The 18,108-nt window shown below is 41.2% G+C and overlaps 1 protein-coding gene across 1 annotated transcript in view; it reads right to left on the minus strand.

The window, feature by feature from the left end:
- METTL11B (methyltransferase like 11B) overlaps positions 1-18,108 on the minus strand; it is a 46,197-nt gene that overhangs the window by 14,032 nt on the left and 14,057 nt on the right. Inside the window, exon 2 of the mRNA XM_040359702.1 lies at positions 9,139-9,314. Coding sequence (XP_040215636.1) covers positions 9,139-9,314 — 176 coding nt within the window. The remainder of the gene's footprint in view (positions 1-9,138; positions 9,315-18,108) is intronic.

The raw sequence follows: 18,108 nt of genomic DNA on the forward strand, positions 1-18,108 counted from the left end.
GACTGCCTGAAGTCTGGAACCCATGGACATTACCAAAGACTGGGTTTCCTCCTTTCTGATGCTTTGCCAGGCAGCTATCTAACTGCAGCTGTCTTCAGTTGTTCTTTGTTTGTGGGTCTTTCTGCCTTTAGTTTTGCCTTCAGCAAGTGAAATGCATGTGTCAGAAACCATGAATCAGACCGAGACAGAAGTACAGTTAAATCACACTTGTTTAATAATAAAAAGGTAAACAGAGTAAGCGTAGTCAAAACATAGCCAGAGTTCAGTAACCGGATCGGGTAGTCCGCCCAGCCAATGTCCAAGAGCCAGCGATAAAGGTGGTAGTACAGCAAGCAGGATCTGTAGCCAGAGGGAACGTCAGTCAAGCAGGTCTTCAACAGGAACACAGAAGAAAGTCTCTTGTGATGTTAACACAGGCAAAGGCAAAGAGCAAATGAACTGGAAGGCTTTAAGTAGGCAGAGCTGACGAGCGGATCATCAACAGGTGGATCACTGTGGAGAGATGGGAGCTGGCATTTAGCTGCCAGCTGTGCTGCCAGCACAGAGATGGAAGGGCTGAGCCCAGCCCTGACAGCATGCTCAATTGGGTTAAGATCAGGTGATTAACTTGGCCATTTCAGAATATTCCACTTTTCCTTCAAAAGCTCTTGGGTTGCTTTTGCAGTGTTTTGGATCATTGTCAATCTGTACTGTGAAGCGCAGCTTTGCTGCATTTGGCTGAATCTGGGCTGACAGTATATCTCTAAAAGCTGCAGAATTCATCCAGCTGCTTCTGTCTTCTGTCACATCATCAATAAACACCAATGAACCAGTGCCACTGGAAGCCGTGCATGCCCATGCCATCACACTGTCTCCACCATGTTTTACAGATGACGTTGTGTGCGTTGGATGAGCCGTTCCAAGCCCTCTCCACACTTTTTTCTTCCTGTCATTCTGGTACAGATTAATCTTAGTTTCATCTTCGGTTTGGTTTACTGTCAGTCCCAGTTACGGCACCCTGATTCGTGTTACCATCACTTCAATCATTCAGTGGTATTATTTTGTATATTGTCTGCATGTTCTCCTCAGGTTCGGCAGTCGCTTTGTGTCAGGTCATTCGTGCATTTTTTATTTATTATTTTATCCCGTCATACGCTCTACTGTTCGATGTTGGTCGCCTCAGCTGCGCAACGGTTCACTTTTAAATTCAGATCACTGTTTGATGTATCAGGTCAATGATGGACACCCCTCGGTACCGCTCACCCTACGGTTCAGTTCGAATCCAGCCGCAACAAGGCACATCGGCCCACATAGCTCCAGACCAACTGTTGTAAGTCTTGTATCGTGTATATATTGTTCACATCTATCCCGGTTGAAGGGCTTGGACCATAAATAAGAAGGCCAGTATGGTGGTCTGAATTTATTGGAGGAGTCCGTTTTTTTTTTAAGCAGCCCATTCATCTGTGGTCTTTCTCGGTTCCTGTGCGCGATACCCTCCCTCCCATCACCTTTTTCAGGGCATTTCTCAAATAAATTTCTCTCATCAAACATCTATTTCTTATCTTGGGTATGCCCCCTTTTTTGGTATACTGACCAGCAGACCAGGTAACACTTCAGGTCCATTTCATGTTGTAAGTCTTGTGGCATGTTTATGTGGCTCACATGCATCCCGGTTGAAGGGCTTTCGACCATAAATATATATATATACGGTAATAATGATGGCAGGTGAGAAAGTGGTTATTGAGGACTGCCCAGGCCATGGAGGGGAAAGGGGGCTTTTTTTGCCAGGCAGTTTAGAAGCAGTTATAGTACCAAGCTGGCATGCAGTGTGTTGATAAACTTGCAAGGCTCTGCCCTCAATCTTTATGAGGGACTGAAACTGTGGAGTGTGAAACATCCATTTACTTAACTTTTTCTCTGCTGCTATTTAAATACACTGTAATCGTTCTCCTAATTTTTTTTATAGACATTCCATTTTTTACCTGCATGACTTCAGTTTTTTGCACACTAGCCATGAGAAAAATGGGTGTTCATTTATGCCAACTGTTCTAAGAATTGAGTTTAATGGTTTACGTTCTGAAAATAATGTGCTCCTATTATTGGCTATACTGTATTTTATGTAATATAGTTATACATTTTTAGGATTGTATTATGTTAATTACTAACTGTCGTAGAATTTCTGGCTGTTTGCAGAGCAGACAGATATCTTGTCTCTAATTCATCTTAATGAAATAAGCCATCTTAAAGATAAATAAGTTCACTCACCATCCATTCTCTGCCCATCCATTCAAGTCAAGAGACCATCACCAATTGTTCTCAGTCTAGCTCCCAGTCATGTCTGGTTTGCCAACGCCCTCACAGGCTGTTTTATTACCACAATAGGCTTCACATACCACATCTGATTGGAGGAGATCACAGCATATGACCATAGGAAGTGATGACACAGCATGTGACCTCCTCCATGGGAAGTGATGTCACAGCATGTGGGCTCAATACAACAAATGCCCATATATCGATTTGGCAGCACAGATAACCCCGTCCAACAGGGATTCAATACAGTAATATTCAATAACAATATAATACAACAACACCACAATACAGCAATATGACAACACGATACGATACAGTAATAATCAATAACAATACAGCAATATAATAACAACAATAGGATACAGTTCCTGATGAGAGGAGCTTATCTGCAGGTGTAGGCGCACATCACAAAACAGTGTTGATCAGGCACTGAGAGATGACAGGAGCTCACACCAGCTAAATTGACAATGCTCTTGCAGAGCGGACGCACCCGGAAGGCGAATATCTGTGCATCACACAGGGGCCCTTTCGCCGGCCGACACCCCCCACTCCACAAACACCCTTCTCCAAATCAGGAAGTGTATCTCAACCAGTCTGTCTGCCCCAGTCAGCTTTCTAGAGCGGGCTGATGGAGAACCAACAATGGGTGACACTATGACAATACATAATAAATACATCTTTAAATTTCCACAACATAACTTTAGAAGTTTGCGCACAAAGAAGAATCCTCAGAATAAACCATTTGATTGTTCTCACACATGTAAATAACACTTTGACAAGGAGTTTTTTGCAGCTCTTACCCCCGGAGGGGCTGCTGTAGATTACCTCTGGGCTCCCTCGCTAGTACAGAGGCTGCCAGTCACAAGCACAGTGCAATCCACACCAACATTTCAGGCTCAGTCTAGAGCAGGGGTAGTGAATTAAAATTCAAGGAGGTCTGATCACTAAAAAAAAAAATAATTCTGGCCGAGGTCTGAATCACAAGTCTGTACCATGAAAGATTGTATGCGTCTTCTTTTCTTTTTTGGTGCAAGCCACGCTTTTTATACTGATTCCTCCACACACTCTGGAAATACTCTATAAATGTACAGGTGAAACTCGAAAAATTTGAATATTGTGCCAAAGTTAATTTATTTCACTAATGCAACTTAAAGGGGTGGTTCCCCTAAAAATAAAGTTTTGACATTGCATTTGCTATAATAATTACAGTTAGAATCGGCTGGTTTTATGTAAAAAATACCTCCGTACGTAGCGTTTGTATTATTCATTCCCACCGCCACTTCCGTGTACGATGCTGGCGCTGGGCGTTCCTAATTGATGGACAGGCATCCGACCGACGCATCCATCGCGTCACGAGATGCCGAAAGAAGCCGAACGTCGTTGCGCATGCGCCGTATAGAGCCGCACCGACGTTCGGCTTCTTTCGGCATCTCGTGACGCGATGGATGCGTCGGTCGGATGCCTGTCCATCAATTAGGAACGCCCAGCGCCAGCATCGTACCCGGAAGTGGCGGTGGGAACGAATAATACAAACGCTACGTACGGAGGTATTTTTTACATAAAACCAGCCGATTCTAACTGTAATTATTATAGCAAATGCAATGTCAAAACTTTATTTTTAGGGGAACCACCGCTTTAAAAGGTGAAACTAATATATGAGATAGACTCATTACATGCAAACCAAGATAGTTCAAGCCCTGATTTGTCATAATTGTGATGATTTGTCAAAATTTGCTTTCATCAGAAAAGAGGACTTTGAAACACTGAGCAACAGACCAGGTCTGTTTTTCCTTTAGCCCTGGTAAGATGCTTCTGACGTTGTTTGTTGTTCAGGAGTGACTTGACAAGAGGAATACGAGATTTGAAGCCCATGTCCAGGATCCGTCTGTGTGTGGTGGCTCTTGATGCACTGACTCCAGCCTCAGTCCACTCCTTGTGAAAGCCCCCAACACTTTTGAATGGCCTTTTCCTGACAATCCTCTCCAGGCTGCCGTCATCCCTGCTGCTTGTGCACCTTTTTCTTCCACACTTTTCCCTTCCACATCACTTTCACAGTGCTTTGATACAGCACTTTGGGAACATCCAACCTCTTTTGCTATTACCTTTGGAGGCTTTCCCTCTTTATGGAGGGTGTCATTGATGGTTTTCTACACAACTGTCATGTCAGTAGTCTTTTCCATGATTGTGATTTCTACTTAACCAGACTAAGACCATTTAAAGGCTCAGGAACCCTTTGCAGGTGTTATGGCTTAATTAGCCGATTAGAGTGGGACACTTTGAGCGTAGAATATTGCACCTTTTCACAATATTCGATTTAAATTGCATGTAATATTCAAATTTTCTGAGATTGTGGATTTGGGGTTTTCATGAGCTGTAAGCCATAATCCTCACAATTATGACAAATCACAGCTTGAATTATCTTGCTTTGCATGTAATGAGTCTATCTCATATATTAGTTTCACCTTTTAATTTTTGAACAATATTAAAATTTTTAGAGTTTCACCTGTAGTGTTCCCTCTTACATCAGGTGCCCCTACCACAGTAATTCATTACATTAAATGCCCCCATCAGACTTCACCCATAAATCAGTTGCCACCGTCAGAGTATCCCCTTATATCAGGTGTCCCCATCAGAGTCCTCCCTTACATCAGGTATTCCCATGAAAATACCCACTTACATCAGGTTTCTTCATCAAAAGGCCCCCTTACATCAGATGTCTCCCATCAGTGTGCCCCCTTACATCATTTGTCCTCATCAAAGTACCCTGTTACATTAGGTGCCATCATCAGAGTTTCCCTTTACATCAGGATGCTCCCTTAACATTATGTGCCCATCAGCATGCCCCTTTATTTTATGTTAAGGGGCACTCTGATAGGCACATTTTATGTTAGGGGACATACTGATGGGCACAACAAAATATGCCAATAAAAGAGTGCCCCTTAACATAAAATGTGTCTATCAGAGTGCCCCTTAACAATAAATATGCCGTTCCGAGTTAACCTTACATTAAATGTGCCCATCAGCAGACCCCTGTAAACACCCCACATACCTTGAGGCAGGTAGGGGGCGAGAGCTGCATCGGGAGTCCTGCTGAAGGGGACGAGCAGCGCATATAACATTGTACCTTGCGGCCGGCCGAGTGAGAGCAGGGAGCCATGGCGCGAGGTGGCAAACAACAGGGGGCAGAAACACGCACCTGAAGTCACATCTCACCTTGTGGCCCGGCTGGGACCCGCGTAATAGGAACACATGAAAGTCCCAAACCCAGGTTTTCTCACAGTGTCCCAGTAGTCCACCCAGCTTCCATTGATAGACAAGACACCTGGTGGCACCATCCGTTTCAGCAATTTGGCCTGTCCTTCATCCTTCACAGCCAGCCAAAGATTTACCCAGTGTGCAGAGAAGGTTATGCATTGTCCCAGACCATGCTTACCAGATTACTTGAATTGTGGTCATGTGTACCCTGGCAATGACAGTGTGGTCCAGCAACACAGGCACATAACGTCCCACATGCCGGTGGATGGCCTAGTGGTCAAAATAATCTGCCACTGTGATGTAGTGCCAACCATAAATTTGTGGAAAGGGGAACAATTCCATGTGCAAAGTTCCTGCAGTTTTGCCAGGCTGGCATTACAGCGACTCTAATTGATATCCCTAGTCTTAAAAAATAGTCCATACAGATCTACTACCTAATGTCCATGTAGTCTATCTTTCATTAACCACTTAAGCCCCGGACCATTTCGCTGGCCAAAGACCAGGCCACTTTTTGCGATTCGGCACTGTGTCGCTTTAACTGACAATTGCGCGGTCGTGCGACGTGGCTCCCATACAAAATTGACGTCCTATTTTCTCCAAAAATTGAGCTTTCTTTTGGTGGTATTTGATCGCCTCTGTGGTTTTTATTTTTTGCGCTATAAACAAAAATAGAGCGACAATTTTTGAGAAAATTCAATTTTTTTACTTTTTCATATAATAAATATCCATATATAAAATGCGGTTAACCTAAACCGTAAAAAATGTGGATAATAAATGTGGACTCAAAATAAATCAACACAATTAAGTGAATAACATAAAATAGTGCTGAAAGGTTCTAAAAGTAAGAAACAGCCTCCTGCTTCTGTTGACCATGCATATATGCTTGATATACAAATATAAAGTCCCAAGAAATAGAAGTCCTCCAGTGAATAAAGGATGGTGGCTATACACAATATAACACCCAGGAGATGTGCCGTGATCATGCAGAAAGGAATCCTCCACCTAAGATAAGATGTCTCCTTACCAGCTTTACTGATCTCCTAATTTAGATTGTGACAGCATGTGGCTTGTAATCCCCGCCCAGGGTCTCTCACTGCTGGATGTCAAACACTTTTCCCTTCAATGTCTCTCAGATCCTCAATGTTTCTCCCAAGTTGGAGTCCCCATGAAGAAATAGGAAACACTGACATAGTGAAGTACTGTAAACTGAGCTTTAATAAAATAAAAAAATTGCACTTACAAACATTTGTAGCAATTTGCGTGTAAAAATATCAAGCCAGCCGGCTTTAAAACGATTCCGCCAGTCCTTCCGGGATGATAGTGTTCTAGTGTTGGTGACGTCAGCACGCCTCTCATCCCTACGCTGTTTCGTCAAATGGTGACGTCTTCCAGGGGCACGAGCGGCGTGCTGACTCACCGCTAATTATGCTACACAGTGGGGAACGCCCAGTTCAGAGCTCCGGGGACTCCCACTGATACTTCCACCATGTTTGAAAGAGGATATTTGCCAGTACTACATTGCAACACTACGCAGCTGTAAAGAACACACATACCGCGGCTGGCAAAAAATCAACAAAGGGCACAACCTTCTATAATGAAAAGTAGCTCTATATTAAATATATGTGGGTAATTTAAAAATATCTCAATAAAAAATAGATAAAAATTATATGACGAAAAGGAGAGATAAAAATAGAGCTGGAAACACGAATCAGCAAGTAATCCATGTAAGTTACAAGCTCTAATGGCAAAGTTTATCTCTAGTGCTATGCCTAAAGATAATGAAATAATCAGACCTGATACTGGAAAAAAGAGAAAAATAAAAAAACAATAAAAAGGATGAGACATTAAAGGAAAATTCTAATCTCTCAAAAATCTATGAGTAACCTAGAAGGATATATACATCCAACAGGTGCACACCAAAAGAGAAGTGCGATCAGCTGATGCGATCGGTCGGCAGATAAACATCAGTTTTCACTCTGCCAATCCCAAAACGTTATATTTCGGGAACAGTAAGCTACTAAGTCTCTGGGTGTAGTAAATGTGACTGGTATTAATGAAAATATCAAATCAAAAAGGAGAGAAGGAGATTGAAAGTCTCCAAACAATAATTGAACATTAGTAATTCAGCCATTTGAATAAATCAGATGTATGAATGGTTCTGACTCAACTAGATGAATTAAAATCAAAATTAAAAAATACCTAGTTGATCTTATAATGTACCTCACATACTAGGGCTGCAATAATAATTATATTTAAAAATGTGAATGTAACCGGAATTCTGAACTGGTTCACATTATGCAAATAAAAATACAATTAAAGAGCAGCACAAAAAAAAGGAGGGGGAAAAAAACAGCAGACTTCAACCATTATCAACAACATTCTACCAATAGTACCTGGGATCCGATAACCGTAGGGTTTCCCCTTTTGTACTCACAGTGGTAATATGATACCGAATGTCTTTCTTATTAGGCCTGAGGATGACGACACAATCAGGATTGATTTGACAACCATAGTCCCAGGTTTGCATACTTACAAAATACAGTGCAGAATGGGGTAAGTGTGTCTGGCGAAGGATACACAGCAAACCTGGTGTCAAATTTCTTGTAGCAAAGTCCCCATGACAAAAAAGTGGGAGGAAGAGCCTGAAAAACTTATAAGGGCTCTAAGGTGAAGTGGTGGTAACAGTTCGACCTGTAGTGTTGTGTAAGATCAGCCATATACAATTCGAAAAGTTCAAAGAAAAAAAGTTCATGCGCTTGCCCAATGTAGATGTAGTGAACTGCTGTGACTCAATAGTCTGAAAACTTGACTGCTGAAAACGTGCATGAAAAATGGTGCGCTATTCCTTTACATTAATATGACCATATGGAAATATATAAGTAAAAAAAACAAATGTGACTCCAAAATATGAATTGTGAACAAAAATAAAATACAAGTGCATAAGTATATAGCAATCAATGATATGTCTGAATATTACAATTAATAATCAAAATCAAAGTCCCTTAAACCAGGGGTCTCCAAACGTTCTAAACAAAGGGCCGGTTTACGGTCCTTCAGACTTCAGGAGGGCCAGATCGTGCCAGCGGCATCAGTAGGAGTAAACATCACCACATTTTTTATTAGGTTAGAGGAATAGTGCCCAATCATTGGTATCATAAGGAGGAATAGTGCCCTATTATTAGTGTCAGTGGGAAAAATGGTGCTCCGTTGTTGGTGTTCGATGGCTGATTAGTGCCTTGTATCAGTGGGAGGATTAGTGCCCCAAGGGCCGGATAAAAGCAAGAAAAGGGCCGCAGTTTGGAGACCCCTGCCTTAAACCAATTATTGTGATATGAATATATACGAACAAAGTCCAATATAAATGTGCCGAATTAATAAAGTGCTCATGAAAAACGTCCACTTTAAAATTGTGCTCCAGTGCTCCAAACATGCTCCTTTAAAAAAAAAAAAAAAGACAGCCTCTTACCAGATAGCATGGATCTCGATTACAGAGATCAGACAAGCCTTTGTGCAATTCACTAACATTTTGCAATGTTTAGCACATGGGTTAGTGTGCTGCTAACTATTTGGTTTAAAAAAAATGCATCTACTAACCCCAACAAATTTCCTCAGAAATTCTCTTGATGATTCTATGTCGATATTGGAGAGGTCAGAAAAATCTCCCATCATTCCTTCATCTGTTGCAGGAACATCCTTGTAGAAGTTTCGTGCTCTAATATAAAACTGCATCTCCCCATCAATCACTTCGCTTGTCATAGCAAATAGTTTCACTGTGAAAACAGGATAATGACCTTAGGACAAAGCACCATGCAAACCTTGATACTGAACACAATTACAAAGTATGACTTGACGACTTTTGTTATTGAAGCTTGTATACTTATTTTCTGCTGTAGACATGGTCACCTCCATTTAAAAGGAAACATAAAGTCATATATTGGTTGCCATTATAACAATGTAGTCTGACCTCCCATATGATTGCCCTTAGAGCTAGGGCCACTGAAGTATTACAAGTTGACATTTCAACTTCCTATCTGAGATTGATTTCGGTGTATGGCACTGATTGGCTGCCTATGTCTCATGCAGAACTTTACTTTGGCCATTGATGGGAAGAAGAGGCAGCAGTTGGTCCTACTGCAAGGAAAAAGCCTTTAGGTTGAATTTAAGACAACCTGCATTGAAAGCAACAAATGAGCATCCACATACATTAGAAATCTCTATATGGCAAGTACATTAAACCTGATTTACTAAAGTGTGAAGTGAGGTTAAGTAAAGTGAATCAGTGTTTTCATTAAACTTCTAGTCATTTATGGGGAAATTTAGAAAAGGTTCTTTTGAGTTAAATTTTTCTCACTTCACACTTCAGTAAATCAGGTCCACTACCATTACTTTAACCTCCCTGGCGGTATGATTCTTTCAGAAAAAACATGCTGAAAGCGGTACCATTATTTGCAAGGAAATTTGGCGTTTTATATTGTAGGTCTGTAATTTTTAGAAATAACTCACTTAAATCTGACCAAACAAGATTCTAATAGGCATCCCGGGTATGACATTTTTTAAAAAACAAAATTATAAATTATAATATAATAAATAATTATAAATAATTATAACAAATAATAATATAATTATAATAAAAATTATTCAATAATGTAATAAAATCAAAATCACTGAAATTTGCTCAGTTGCAGAATTGTCGCTGTCATTATTATTATTTTTTTATGACGAATTTCCCCACAAATCGCTATCGCACAATTCTACAAGTGATTATAATTTATTATCGCTGTTTTTTAGCTGATCTAAAACTATTTTTGACATAAAGGGACACTTTTGGTTGCTATGGACAATCTACAGTTTGCAGGGAGAAAAAAAGGTTTTTATTATATAAAATGACATGCAGGACACTGGACAGACCACTAGGGACAAGGGGGATGTGTTTTTTTACATACAGTACTGTAATCTATAAGATTACAGTATACTGTATGTAAAGTGTTTGTTTACTTTTTTGAATTTGGCGCCGTTCTCCGCCCCCGTGCGTCGTAACGTCGCAGGGAACGGAGATCGGCGTCACACAGAGGCACTGTGTGAATCGAGCGAGGTCCCGCTCGCTCACACAGCGCGGTGGCATCGCTGGATCCAGGGACAAGGTAAGTAAACCATGCCTGTGGATCTAGCGAGGCAAGCCCGAGTCTGACTCGGGGTTACCGCTCGCAGCAGGAAAATCTAACCCCGAGTCAGACTACCGCCAGGCAGGTTAACAAATGTTACCCGAACATTTCATATTCCTGATATGTGTCTGTTGTACCATGTACTTTTGTTAAAAGTATCCTGTTCTTTGCATTGTTTCCTTTATGTGAAATACCCGGTGATCCTGCCAGACTCCTATTTTCCCATTTTAAACTAGCTACACACTAGGCATGAGAGCACATTCTTTTTACAGCATAGTCAGTTTTATTGATTTTGCTGTGCTGGGAGAACAGCCTGCCTGTCCTCTCCTCCAATGGCCAACATTTGTGCTGACATGCACCGACTCCCTACACACGCACACACACAGACCTTCACTGGAAAAAAAAGAAATGTATCAATTATTTATGTATGTGAGAGTGTATATACAGTTTACACTATATTACCAAAAGTACTGGAACGCCTGTCCTTACACGCAAATTAATTTATTGGCATCCCAGTCTTAGTCCATAGGGGTCAATATTGAGTTGGCCCACCCTTTGCAGCTATAACAGCTTCAACTCCTCTGGGAATGCTGTCCACAAGGTTTAGGAGTGTTTCTATGGGAAAGTTTGACCATTCTTCCAGAAGCACATTTGTGAGGTCAGGCACTGATGTTGGACGAGAAGGCCTGGCTTGCAGTCTCCACTCTAATACATCCCAAAGGTGTTCTATTGGGTTAAGGTCAGGTCACTGTGTAGGCCAGTAAAGTTACACCACCCCAAACTCCTTCATCCATGTCTTTATGGACCTGCTTTGTGCACTGGTGCGCAGTCATGTTGGAACAGGAAGGGGCCATCCCCAAACTGTTCCCACAATGTTGGGAGCATAAAATTGTCCAAAATGTCCTAGTATGCTGGGGCCTTAAGAGTTCCCTTCACTGGAACTAAGGAGCCAAGATCAACCAATGAAAAATAACCCCACATCATAATCCCCCTCCACATAATGATTTTGGACCAGTGCACAAAGCAAGGTCCATAAAAACATGGATGAGTGAGTTCGGGGTAGAGGAACTTGACTGGCCTAGAACTGGGATGAATTAGAGCAGAGACTGTTTGTCCACATCAGTGCCTGACCTCACAATAGGGAACATGTATCAATGCAAAAAAAAGTTTTAAAAACTGCAGTTTTTTTGGGAGCAGTGATTTTAATAATGCTTAAAGTGAAACAATAAAAGTGAAATATTCCTTTAAATTTCGTACCTTGGGGGGTGTCTATAGTATGCTTGTAAACTAGCGCATGTTTTCCATGCTTAGAAAAGTCCCTGCACAAAATGACATTTCTAAAGGAAAAAAAGTAATTTAAAACTGATCGCGGCTATAATGAATTGTCGGATCCTGGCAATACAGATAAAAGTTATTGAAAAAACAGCATGGGTTCCCCCCTTAGTCCATTAGCAGGCCCTTTGGGTCTTGTAAGAATATTAGGAGATACCCGAACCAAAAAAAAAAAAGCGTGGGGGGTCCCCCCCAAAATTCCATATCAGGCCCTTCAGGTCTGGTATGGCTATTAAGGGGAAACCTGTGCCATTTTTTTTAAATGGCGTTGCCCCCCTTTAGCTGCAAAGGGGGGCAACTCATTATTTAATCTTACTGACTAAGACTAAGTTCATGTGTATGTAAGGGAAGGGCAGGCATAGTATATTTTATTATTTCAGGTACTTATATAGCACCGTCAATTGACACAGCGCTTTACATGTATATTATACATTCACGTCAGTCCCTACCCTCAAGAAGCTTACAATCTAAAGTCCCTAACTCACATTCATACATAGTAGGGACAATTTAGACAGGATCCAATTAACCTACCAGCATGTCTTTGGAGAGTGGGAGAAAACCGGAGTACCCAGAGGTAGCCCATGCAGGCACAGGGAGAACATGCAAACTCCAGGCAGATGGTGTCATAGTTGTGATTTAAACCAGCAAAACTTTTTGCTGCTAGGCGAAAGTACCAACCACTACACCACTGTGCTGTACACCCCTTGTACATCTAAAAAAATTGAATATCATCAAAAAGTAAATTTTTTTAGTAATTCGATTTAAAAAGTGAAACACATATATTGTATCGATTCATTACACACAGAGTGATATATTTCAAGCATTTCTTTATTTTAACTTTTATGATTATGGCTTACAGCTAGTGAAAACCCAAAATTCAGTATCTCTGAAAATTTGAATATTACATAAGACCAATAAAAAAAAAAAGGACTTTTAATAAAGAAATGGCTTGCTGAAAAGTATGTCCATGTACAGTATAGCATGCTCTCAATACTTGGCCGGGGCTCCTTTTGAGGTGTTATGAAGGCCCAGCTTTCTTTGATACGGCCTTCAACTCATCTGCCTTTTTGGTCTGGTGTCTCTCATTCTTCTATGGGGTTTAGATCAGGCAAGTTTGCTGGCCAATCAAGCACAGCGATACCATGATCATTAAACCAGGTATTGGTACTTTTAGCAGTGTCCGTGTTCATCCGATCCCCCCATAGGGGAGAGCGGAGAAAAGACAGGGCGGTGCCTGTGCAGGGACCGCCCTGTCATCTGCCGGCTCAGCAGGGATCAACGGAGCGATTCCCGCTGAGCAAGCAGAGGTTTACGGGGCGGATCATTACTGATCCGCCCCGTGTGAAAGGGGCCTAAAGCTGATCAGCAAAGGGAAATATGAAGTGCTCTAGAATTTCCTGGTAGAGGGCTGCGCTGACTTTGGACTTGATAAAACACAGTGGACCAACACCAGCAGATGACATGGCTCCCCATATCATCACTGACTGTGGAAACTTCACACTGGATCTCATGCAACTTGGATTCTGTGCCTCTTTACACTTCCTCCAGACACAAGGAATGCAACAGTTGTAGCCCATGTCCTGGATACGTCTGTGTGAAGCTCCTGAAGCACTGATATCAGCCGTAGTCCACTCCTTGTGAATCTCCCCCAAATTCTTGCATGGCTTTTGCTTTACAATCCTCTCAAGGCTGCAGTTATCCCTGTTGCTTGCGCACCTTTTTCTACTACACTTTTTCCTTCTACTCAACTTTAAATTAATGCTTGGATTCAGCACTCTGAAGCCAGCTTCTTTAGCCATGACCTTTTGTGACTTACCCTCCTTGTGGAAGGTGTCAATGGCTGTCTTCTGGACAACTGTAAAGTCAGAAGTCTTCCCCATGATGTAACCTACTGATCCAGACGGAGAGACCATTTAAAGGGTCTGGAAACCTTTACAGGTGTTGAGTTAATTAACTGATTAGAGTGTGACACCATGGGGGTTATTTACTAAAGGAAAATCCACTTTGCACTACAACTACACTGCAAGTGCACTTGCAAGTGCAGTCACCGTAGATCCGAGAGGGACATGCAAGGTAATAAAAAAAAAACAGCATTTTAGCTTGCACATGATTGGATGATAAAATCAGCAGAGTTCCTCTCCTTTCAGATATTCCCCTCAGATTTATAGCGGCTGCACTTCCAAGTGCTTGTAGTGCAAAGTGGATTTGGTTTTGCGCCACTGTCATGGTAGTCTACATGCTGCAGTGCCCGTGTGGCATGCAGTATGTGGGCTGGACTAAACGCCCACTTCGGGTACGCTTGAACGAGCACATTACCAATATTATTACTGGTTTCAAGAATCACTCAGTGTCGAAGCATTATCTTTTAGCACATAATCGGGATCCATCTGGGACTTTGTTTTTGGGGATCGACAAATTTAAACCCAATTGGAGAGGAAGCTCTCTGGTGAGGGAGATATCTAAGTCAGAAATGGCTTGGATATACCGATTAAAGTCTTACATACCCTATGATTTAAATATAGATACTGATGTAAATGCATTTATAAACAATGCGTGATGCTATATAATGTATTCTTTGAACCTAGTTGTGACATGCAAGGATGGGTTTTTCTATTCTGTTTTTTATATATATAATTTTTTGGATTTTTGAGTGTTTTTTCATATCAAATTTAATTTTATCTTATTTTGTAACATATTATCATGTATTTAATTACATGGTGTGTGGTTTATTCATTCAATATTCGCTTTATTGGGTGTCGTAAGGTGGGGAGGCGATTGGGCGCCCCCCCCCTCTTACTTTACACATTTTTAATATTCCCCCTGTTTTTTTCCACTTGAGGGGTCTAATTAATTAATAAATTAATATATTTGCATTTTCTAACCGGTTCACGGGTTTAGACATCAACATTTAATAAGTATTAGTCTAATACTAGCACTGTTTATGCTATTTAGTCACGAACAGTTTAATTTATGTATTAGTACTCCTCACTAATATTAGTATTAACAGTTGCCGTACACATTGTATGATCACACATATGCTGTTGGCATGACCGTTTAAATCTTCAGTTCAAACTTTGTTTTGTGCTCTATTTGGTAATTGCTCTGTAATAGGTGCGATTAACAATTTTTTCCACTAGGGGTCTCTAGTTTATATGTACGGTATTAAGACCTTCTACCGTCATTTAGTTAAATATTTTTGGTCGTATATAATTACAAATAGGTTTCCCTATGAGATCCGTTTTTTTCATTTTTAATTTAATGGTAACGTTTCATATAAATGTATTTACTTGTTTTTTAACTTTCTGGTGACTAATATACCCCTTGTTCGTATGGCGCACAGCTATTCCGAAATGGGTAGTCATTCCAGAGCCACTGTGGGCATTATTGCTATCTTTCCCATAGTTAAGATGGCGTTTTGCTCCTGCCATTTCCTTGCACGTCTGAACTAGGTCTGGCTATTTATTGCGGTGAGTCAGTGTATTGCCCATCCCCATTGAAAATGTCAACTTATGACGAAACGCGCCTAGGACGGCATACATGACGTCACCGCGTTCGATGTGAAGGAGGAAGGGCTCCTCTAGTGCTAGCTGGCATCTTTTTACATGCTTTTATGAATTTATGTTTGCAAGTACAATCTTTTTTAGTAAATAAACGTTACAAAACGGTATTATGCTATGGTCCGCATCTTGGCGAAGGAGGTAGTGATCCCTCGTTGGATGATTGATCCTTTGGCTCCCGGACCCTGTGTTTAACCCACTGACGGAGACCATATCTCTTTAAGGCTGTTTTTACTTATCATTCTGGTAAGATGCTTTCCATGTGGTGGCGGTTCTCACGGATGTTTTAAACGTTCACTGTGGAGCTGTTCGTCTCAGATGTTGACACCAGCAAGATTTATTACTTCTTGGGACATTTTCTTCACATGATTGATTTACATGTTTATGTATGTTACCATTCATCCAGCATGAGTGCTAGTTGATTTGTGTTGGCACAGTTTTTTCCCTCTTTTGTATTTTATGTGTATCCACACCGTTTACTGCAGCCTTCTGGTTCAATATTGCCACGTTATTAATTTTGGTTAGCGCAATTTTTTGTTTATTTTTGATTTTCGTAAATAACCCCCCATGAGTCTACAATATTGAACTTTTTCACACTATTCTATACTTAGGGCCAGATTCACAAACGAGTTACGCTGGCGTATCTATTGATACGCCGCGTAATTTAAAAGTTGCGCCGCTGTATCTCTGCGCAGTATTCTGGGAACAAGATACGCCTGAAATATGGCTTCAGCCGACCGACGTAAGTCTTAGTACACCGTCGTATCTATGGTGCATATTTACCCTGGCCGCTAGGGGCGCTTCCATAGATTTACGCATTGAATATGTAAATTAGGTAGATACGCCGATTCACGAACGTACTTGTGCCCGCTACGCCGTTTACGTTAGGCTTACGTCCGGCATAAAGTTACCCCTGCTATATGAGGCGCAGCCAATGAAAAGTATGGACGTCGGCAAGCGTATCTTTTTACGTCGTTTACGTAAGTCGTACGTGAATGGGGCTGTGTGTAGGTTACGTTCACGTCACAGGCATTGGGCCTGGCGTATCTTATGGAGTAAATTCGCATGGGGTCACGGCTCATTTTAATAAAAAACGCCTACCTCTTCCACATTTGATTACGCAGGCTTACGCAGGCCAATTTATGATACGCCGCCGCAACTTACGGAGCAAGTGCTTTGTGAATACAGCACTTGTCTGTCTAACTTGCGGAGGCATAGCGTAAATAGGATACGCTACGCCCGCACAAAAATACGCCCATATATGTGAATCTGGCCCTTAATCTTGAGTTTTCACTAGTTGTAAGCCATAACCATCAAAACTAAAATAAAGAAATGATTAAATATATCACTCGATGTGTAATAAATCTATATAATATATGAGTTTCAATTTTTAAATTGAGTTACTGAAATAAATTAACTTTTTGGTGATATTTTTTTTTAGATGCACATGTATACTGTGTATATTTAGAGATATATATATATTATATATAATTATATATTATATAATTATTATAGAGAGTGTAAGTTCTGGATATACCTTACACTCTCCATACTATCGAGTCAGTGTTTGCCAACATATTGCTCTGCTTTCTCTTGTCAGCAAGCTTACAGTGTAATAAATACAGTACCGTGTGTTGCAGTATAATCTAGTTTGATTTCATTGTTGGTGCTTGCTCTTCCCATCTCAGCTTTGCTATTCAGTGGATTACAGTAAACAAGAGGAAAGATTCAGGTACATATACTAGCATTTTTTTTTTTTTTTTAAACATAACAATTTTCTATGAATGTACACCTGGAATAAATTGCGATCTGGTATTATTTGTCTCGACTTTCACTTATAGCGCATTTTTTTTCTGCTGAAGATGCTCAGGGTTGGCTCCATATGTGTGTTTGGGAATTAAAGAGTTTATTTTGTGTTTTTTTTGTGTTAAAGTCAGCAGCTGCAAATACCGAAGCTAAAAATAGGGTACTTACCAGTGCCTGGAGTCCAGCTCTGTCTTCCTGCAGTCAGTTCTTCTTACCACTACAGGTCCCCTGTGCTACCATCTTGGATATAGGCTCAAGCTGTGGCTTCCTGAAGACAAGTGTAAGGCCCCATACACACCATAGAATCCATCCGCAGATAAATCCCAGCAAATGGGTTTCAGCGGATAGATCCTATGGTGTGTACACGCCAGCGGATCTTTTTCCGCGGATAAATCTCCCCTGGGATGGATTTCCAGCAGATGAATATTTGCTGACATGCACAACATATCCATCTGCTGAAGTCCATCCCAACGGATGGATCCGCTGGTCTGTACAGACTCACCGAATCCATCCGTCCGAAGGGATCCCCCGCATGCGTCGCAATGATTCAACGAATGCGTGGAATTCCTTATATGACAGCGTCGCGCACGTCGCCGCGTCATAATCGTGGCGACGGCGCGACACGTCATCGCCAGAGGATTTCGGCGCAGATTTCAATGCGATGGTGAGTACACTCCATCGCATTAAAATCTGCTGAAATCCTCGAG

The sequence above is a fragment of the Rana temporaria genome, chromosome 7, assembly GCF_905171775.1.
Source record: "Rana temporaria chromosome 7, aRanTem1.1, whole genome shotgun sequence".
NCBI classification, from domain to species: Eukaryota; Metazoa; Chordata; class Amphibia; order Anura; family Ranidae; genus Rana; species Rana temporaria.